General features: G+C 27.9%; 1 protein-coding gene across 1 annotated transcript; it reads right to left on the bottom strand.

Annotated features, from left to right (window-relative positions):
- Positions 1-631: 631 nt before the first annotated feature.
- LOC101488455 (protein BIIDXI) lies at positions 632-5,743 on the bottom strand. The gene is made up of 3 exons (XM_004485973.4): positions 5,492-5,743; positions 1,686-2,183; positions 632-1,387 (listed from the first exon to the last, which is right to left on the bottom strand). The coding sequence occupies exons 1-3, from the start codon at positions 5,580-5,582 to the stop codon at positions 795-797; spliced, it is 1,182 nt and encodes a 393-aa protein (XP_004486030.1). The 5' UTR covers positions 5,583-5,743; the 3' UTR covers positions 632-794.
- Positions 5,744-8,270: the final 2,527 nt, after the last annotated feature.

The raw sequence follows: 8,270 nt of genomic DNA, 5'->3' as shown, positions 1-8,270 counted from the left end.
ATTTTCTAGTAGATTATGGATTTTTTAAATGATACTAATTTTTAACTCCTATATCCTATGATGTAATGCATGTCATAGTGATAACCCTCAAACACTACATGTCACAGTGTATTTTAGTTTGGATTCGTTGGAAACATAATCTTATTTATCACTAAAGTTACTCTAGATTTGTACAATTGATTTTGTGCAGCACATTCGAGAGAAAGCAAATTCAATCCAGTTTCATCTCTTTGTCGAGAATCATCAACAAAAAACAATTTGAGATGCAAGCCAACTACCACATTCCATGTATCACACATTGTACAACATTAGGAAGGATTCATTTAGAAGTTTGATTCAATCTTTGAGAAATCTTGAAAGCAGTATCTTTTGCGCATCAAAGATTCATGTCTGTGCTTAAAATTTTACTTTTTCTTTAAGAATTGGATTTAGATTCATTGCAAGCATTGACTACACGCATTTATGAAGTTATTGACTAGATCTTAAATTCGGAAATTTTAATTTTAATTTTAAAAAATAAAATAAAATTTCTTTAAGATTTAGATTGTGCAATCACACTTGAATATTCATGCGGTAACCGATTAGGTGCAGTAAGTCACTACAGCAAATCCAAATACCTAAGAATCATGAATGACACATACAACTACTCATTCTGATTTTCATTTTAAAATTTTAATATAGCATAAACTATAAACTTAATGCCAATTCACAATACAACAATTTTGGAGAATGTGACTTCACCTATTAGGCTTGTAGAAATAAAAGTAAACAAAGCAAAACATAATGAAACCCCTTTAGACAAGAACTAAAACTAAACCCAAAATCCCAAGGCCAAGTCTTACAAAGCCTAACCCACGAAGCCCATTAGAGGCAGAAAACCAAACCCTGACATCATCCACAACAGGCCCACAGAGAGAACTCATATCATCACTTCTAGTATTGTAGTAAACACTATAGAAAGCAATTCTAGTCATATCAGCCTTGGCAGTGAAATTGAGGCTAGAAATTTGGAATGTAGAATTTGAATTTGGAGTGTAATGAAAGTTTTGAGTTTGGTCACCTGCAAAGGCCATGACAGCAAGAGGTTCCTTGCATTTGTCATCAGCATGACCTAATGAAAATGTCAAGCTATATGTCTCGTCGGGTTTGGTTTCGACCATTTGCGATATGATGCCTTCCTTTCCGGAGAGAAGCTCGATGGCTCTCCGTCCTTGTGGAACGGTGTAGTGATCGGAATCAATGTAGCGGACGGCTCGATTTGATTCAACTATCCAACCAGGTAGTGATGAAGTTTCTCCGTCTAGGTTTGTTGGAAGTAGTACACCCATTGAAGTGTTCCTAAACATCCATGGACCTTCTTCAAAATCACCATTGATTACTGCATTGTCTGTAAATCCCAACATAACCAACATTAATAACTATACTGAAAATGACTATCTGAATTTTATCAATAATTTATATAATATTGAACTTAAAATTTCGATAAAAGAGAAACATAAAACTTAAAACTCATGAAATTACTTGTATGGAAAAACAAATCATAAGTTTACTAGCCTTTTAGAAAAAATATTAATACTATACGCGAAGTGCATTAAAAAAAATCACATTGTACGTAGGAAAGTAAACATTAAAAGAGGTGACAAGTATTCTGAGCAAAGCATTTAGTGTGGTGGATAGATAGATACCTTTGGGCTTATCAGGAGTGAAAAGCTTCTTGATAGCAATGTTATCAATAATGGGGCCACAAGTAGGGTCATCCTCCATACCTGGATTCTTAAATACCAACCTAAAACTCTCAGTATCCGCATTGAAAGAAACCGCGTAAGGGTTCCAACCTTGTACATTGTAGAGTGTCTGCAGGTCTATCGTCTGTGATGCACCTGCCACTGACACATTAAGAGATTCGAGCTGAGCACACGTGCGAGCTGCACAAAACGTGACCGAGTAAAGTGAACCCTTTTCTACCGGTAATTCTTGGCTAATCTCAGCGTCGTTGCCTAGTCTAACTGCGTGTCTACCTTGTGGTACGATCAGGATCATCCCACCTTGTTTTTGCCCTGATTCAACTAACTCAACGGTGCCGTTTGATTTCCAGTTTGGGACTTCACTCGGTCCCTCTACTATTGCTTCACTAGGGAACCCGTTTGATGGGCTTAACTCAAAATCTCCATTTGCTACTAACCCTGAAAATTAAAATAACGATCGAAATATTATTAAAGTTGTGTAAATGTTACTCTCAATTTTAATATGATTATGTTTACCACCATTGTAAAAAATATATATTAATTATGTTAGGTAAAACATAAGATTGAATATTAACTTAAACAATTTTTTATATATCCGCCGTTGACATCAAGTTATTTTTCATATATCCTTTTTAGATTAGAAACAAAAAATCGAGAAATGATTCTTGACAACAATCGAGCTAATTCCATCACCCGCTAGTCAACTGATATTCAATTATAAAATAAGAAACTACCACGCAGTGAGTAAGGATAAATTGGTTGAAAAAATGAATAAAGTGAAAAGGACTATAGGCAATTAAATACTATACCCCACCCCATCCCGATATACTCCGAGTCTTATTGAGTATGTATGTCACAAAAATTAACTACCTTCAACTTCACAAAAATTGTTGTAAAAAAATTCATCAAACACCCAAAACAATAACTCAATAGCAATAACTGATTCACGCAAGCAGCATCACTCAAGATAAAAAAAAAAGCATCAAGCATGACATGAAAATAAAATACGGGGCCACATTCTGCGCCGAATAAATTTTCAACGTGTAAGAGAGCCAACAGCAGAATCATTGCCAAGGTTTTGTCCACTAGCACTAATGCCCCAACCCAAATGTAAATGGCAATCAACGTTTATGTTGAACTAGAGCGTAGCAAATATCATCTTTATTTTCTTTTATTGTGATTGCACATTAATTTCCAATTAATTATCTCTGGTCCCCTCTTTAAAAACAATAACAATAACGGTGCAACACGCCAATAATAGACTATATATCTAGTGTAATTTAAATTAACTTATCCAAATAATGGGCCTCAAAGCCCACACTAGAACAATAAATTACTATGGAACAAAATTAGCTACCCTTCAAAAATGCCAACTAGCGAAGCAGTTGAAAAATGACATCTGAATGTATTGTAGCAAGAAACCAATGCAAATATGATGGGAAAGATTCGAAGGAAGAAAAAGACAAAAGAAAAAGATGTTGACGGGGAACAAATTGAAGTCTTGTATGATCCACCATAAACCAGATCCCGCGTTAAGCGCTTGGGTCCTACACATTCCCTCGCTCCTCTTCTAATCCTTTTTCTTTGACTCAAGGACAATTCTTTTTCTTACCGTTGTTTTTTATTTTCTTTCATTTATTTAGGGTGTTAGTTAAAAAAATAGTGGTTTATAATAGATAAATTAGTTGGTATAAATATTTTGATAAACTTAATAGTTGAACTAACTAGTAAATATAAAAATATATTTAATTAATATTTGATATTTTCAATTAAGATAATAAAAGTAAAAATAAATAAAAAATAAATAAAAAATTATAAAATAAAAAATTATTTGAAGTAGCATCTCAAAAAGTATTATAAACTCATAAAAAGTTATTGAGAGAATGACTCTAACCAAACAACAATTGTATTTTGGCAATGCAAACTTGCAATAAAGTAACGTTTTTCCTATATTCAATTAAAGTCATACCAACAAATGGACATTTATTAAAGATACCAACAAGAAATAAAATATAAGTTTTAAGTGAAAAAATTTATTTTTTGAAATTTCAATATTTTTTTCTATATTTAAATTCTTGATAGGGACACTTATTAACACTTTAGTGTACCGTTTCGCTAAGAAAAATAGTTAATAGAGTATGGCTTGAGCATGAGACTAGGATATAGGGTTTAGTGACATAAAGGACAATAGTAAAGGACAATAACTGTAAAAGCATTGTGTAGAGCTTGCGTTCTTTACGGAAAGGTCCTTAAACTTTGCTCAAGATTGGAGGGAAAAGAGGATGTGTTATGAGGCGGGAACACTATGTCAATAGGTCATTTGATCATTTCATATCCCTAGAATGGAAAAAGTCTTTTGCTTGGGACCCATATATATTCTTTCCATATGCATTATTTCATTTCATGCTCTAGGTCAAAATTTTCTTCTATGAGTCACATTACAGTATTTTGACCATTTGATCTGTAATTTTTTAGGGTAAAGTTTTTGGTTCTTCAACTTTATCACTAATTGCAGGATGGCGATGTTTTGCGGTGATTAAATTAAATTGGTAGATGAATAAATGTCATTTCCAGTTGTGTACTGAAATTCAAGGTGGGTCTTATACAACTAGGTTTGAGAGAATTTGATCATATTAAGAAGGTTAGTTACATAATTCTTTTGCAGTGCAAATTAATAAGTTGATTTAACTATTTTCATTAAACTCATATAACCGATTCTGTAATGTCCTTTACTTCGGGGTAAAATATATAAACTAATAAAAAATTAAAATTAAAATTATATAAATTAAAATTTTAATTTATATATACAGTCATACTAAAAAGTTTTTCAAGCAATCAATCAATTACAACGATTAAATTATTAATAATATTTGACTTTTGTTATTATTATTTATAAAGATATAGACATGATTGATCATAATTTAACAATTATGTAAAAAAAATTATATTATTGCGCTACAATTCAAATTCTTAAATTAATGTCAAATGCCTAATTCAAATATTATTTAAAGAGCATCATCTAAAAAAGAGCTATATAACATCTAACACATTTTTTAAACATTGCAAGTTTAAATTCGAAAAAAAAGAAATCATCACAGTCCTAGAGCAGAACTTAGATATATGTAAAAGTGTAAAACATTGTTAAACACTTGCAACCAGTACCACTTTTTCAGTATAAAATAGTACAATGTTTTCCGTAAAAAGTAGGGAGAAATGAAATTGAAACATAAGTCGGTTGAAAACGAAACAACAAAATGTGATGACACAAAAGTGAATAAGAATCACTGAATAAAAAATGTTCATAGCAAATAAGAAACCAAGTTGGGCCTTCTATGTTGAAACTTATAATAGAAAATGATAGTGTTAATTTCACTTAATGTAGAAGAAGCAGGGAAACCTTAAATAAAATCGAACGGAACAAGCTAGACAAAACATTTATAATAATAATTTTAAGGGTTTACAAAGTTTAGAGCACAATTCAAAGGTTGAGCTTGAAGCTCATAGATCAGTCTCTTGTTTCTATAATTAAAATCACAAAAATAAAAAATAGTAGTAAGAACCCATATGTTACCCCACTCCATACCCATAATTAAATTTAGAGCTTACAAAAGAAAGGTAACTAGAAACACATGAAAAACATAGATAGATAACAAGTAACAATAAATATAAAACAAGTAATTGTGGTGTCAGATCTCAGCAGACAAAAAGGAATAAAGGAAAAATTGAATGAAGAAGAGGGACATTACCGTCTTCTGCGGTGATTGTGAGGGAGAAATGGAGCAGGAATAAAGGGAGGAAGGAGAAGACCCATTTCATAGTTGTGGAGCTCCGAGCCATGTGATAAGAGTAGTGAGTGAGTGAATGAGTGTACTCTGTTTTTGAGGAGCACAAAGCCAAAGTGAGCAAGCGAGTGAGTGTCCTTTTATCTAAGATTCTCAAAACTACTATGCTCTTTTCCTTTTTTTTAATTAAAAATCACTTTTATGTCAATTGGGTCTTCTTCACCTTATAGCCGTGTTCAACATATATTTTCCCTTACAAAAATATTTACCTTTATAGCGGTTGCTATCAGATACAAAACCCCAAATTTGTGCTTAAAAGTTATTTAAATTTCTAATATTTTCTCCGCTCCAACACATTTGTAAAAATAATTTTTTTAATTTTTAATGTATTTTTAATTAATTTTATTTATATTATACTTAATGTAATATTTTTATTACGTATTTATGATATTGTAATTTATTACTATTTAATAAGACTAATTTTTAATAATACTTTTCAAAAAATATGAGTTAATTATTAATTTTGATCTTTATAAATGAGATAATAATTTAATTAATATCAAATTTAATAAAATAATATGTGTTTCAAAACTTAATTAAAAACAATAATTAGACTATCATCTCAATTGTATAAATAATAATTTAAAACTTAATTAAAAATTATAATTTATATATGGACCATTAATGTCGGTTATTATACTTTTCCATGTTTAGATAGGTCTAAACCATTTTTTTTAACGGAAGGTTTAAACTACTTTATTAAAATAAAGTTTGGTTTTAAAATTCTTGATATTTGTCAAAAGTTTCTTGCCATATGCAGTGTGGACACATTTTTTGTTGGTTATTATAGGGAAGAGTGTTATTCACAATATTCTTTATGAACACCTTTGGATACTTTAATAATTAATATATAAAATAGTTATATTGGCATAAAAATTATACTAATAATATAAACTTGTTGAATTATTTAATTGTCTACTACATTGCATTGCAGCACAAAACTACAAACAATAATATTTATTTGCAGACATTTTGTACAATGACAAAAATGATATCCATCAACACAAAATACAAAAAAAATAATAATTTTTTAGATTCATTCTGTACAAAATATAAAAAATTTCATTTTAGTTTTTAATAGTTAATTTTAACACTTAAATAATTAATTACTTAATTTACTTTAAATTTAATTTCTAAGAATATAAGAAATTTAATTTTAATTTCAATAAAATAAAAAGAATGTTTTTTAGTATATTATATGTAATATATTTAATTTTACTTTCTATATAATAATAAAATTTGTTTAACTCTCGTATACAATTTTTATAATAAATTATAATTAATATACTATTATTTTTATTTAGAAGATATATAAATTTTTCTTATTAATTAATTAATAATAAATATTTATCTCATGCATGATTATATATTTAAATAACTTCTTTAGGGACTCCTTTTCAAAAAAGCACCCTGAAAAATTTAGAGTGTAGAGAAATTATAGTTATCATATTATAATTATTTTTTATTTTTGTTTTGATGATATTAATAAATTACTAATTTTGACAAAAAAATTTCGATATATGATTTTAATAATAAAATAAAAACTGTGAAATTTTTTACTATTAAAATTATATATGAGATAATTTTTTGTAACAAAATCAATATTTTATTAATATTATCAAAATAAAAATAATTGTAATACAATAACTATAATTTTTCATAAAAATCAATTGTAAAAGTAATTATTGAAATGTATAATTCATACACAAAATAAGTGTTTGTCTCTAATTAATTAGTTAAAATTTATTTTTTATGTCTTCTAAATAAATATAATATACTAACTACAATTATATTGTAAAAAATCAAGCACAGATAAATGTTTGTCAATAAGAACAATTATAATATAGTAATTATAATATGCAAATGCATGGACTAAGTTTAAAGTCATTACTTACTTAATTGTTAAAAAGCTAACTGTGTTAAATATTAGGGACCAAAATAAAAGCATTTGCATTTTGTAGGGACTTACACTAAGAAAATTATGTTTAATTGTAGTTTTAGTCCGTTTATTTTTATCGATTTACGAAATTAATTCATCTATTTTAAAAGTCGACAATTTTAGTTCATTTATATGATTTTTTAAATAAATAAAAAAAATACAATGTGACTTACTGCTTTAAATAATGTGACATATTATACGGTTATGTCAAATGATTAACACCTATGAAATTATAATAAAACACCGTAAAAATTTAACTTTTAATTTCAGAAATTTTTTATATTTGTAATTAAATAAATAATGTGTGAATAATTAATGTATCTAAATGATTCTTTATTATGGAACTATATGTACATCATTTAAAATATATTAGATCGTCATTTTTTAGTTAAAAAATCTGATTAAAATATATAAATTAACTACTTTTAAAATATAAGGCCAATTTCGTAAACTAATAAAAATAAAAAAATCAAAATTATAATAAAATTAAAAAATTATTTTGCAATAATTAAAATTAAGTATCTTACGTTTTACAACAATTAATTGTACGAGATCTAAGACCCCAATCTCATAGCGGGCCCAATCCATCGTGTTATTAAAACACCCAATAGTCTTCATATTATCAATTGTCCTTGTTACTTTCTCAATCTCTAATTATAATTACTGGTTATATATATATATATATATATATATATATATATATATATATATATATATATATATATATATATACACACAATAGTC

Source organism: Cicer arietinum, chromosome 1 (assembly GCF_000331145.2).
Source record: "Cicer arietinum cultivar CDC Frontier isolate Library 1 chromosome 1, Cicar.CDCFrontier_v2.0, whole genome shotgun sequence".
Classification (NCBI taxonomy): domain Eukaryota; kingdom Viridiplantae; phylum Streptophyta; class Magnoliopsida; order Fabales; family Fabaceae; genus Cicer; species Cicer arietinum.
The sequence above is the reverse complement of the archived record's forward strand: the minus strand, read 5'-3'. Positions and strand labels throughout refer to the sequence as shown.

What these genes read in the sequence shown, in the direction of transcription:
- LOC101488455 (XM_004485973.4), bottom strand. Translation starts at nt 5,582, where the DNA reads ATGGCTCGGAGCTCCACAACTATGAAATGGGTCTTCTCCTTCCTCCCT. An exon ending in CACAATCACCGCAGAAGACG is followed by an intron (nt 2,184 to 5,491) that starts GTAATGTCCCTC and finishes TTTAATTTTCAG; the next exon opens with GGTTAGTAGCAAATGGAGAT. An exon ending in CACTCCTGATAAGCCCAAAG is followed by an intron (nt 1,388 to 1,685) that starts GTATCTATCTAT and finishes TGGGATTTACAG; the next exon opens with ACAATGCAGTAATCAATGGT.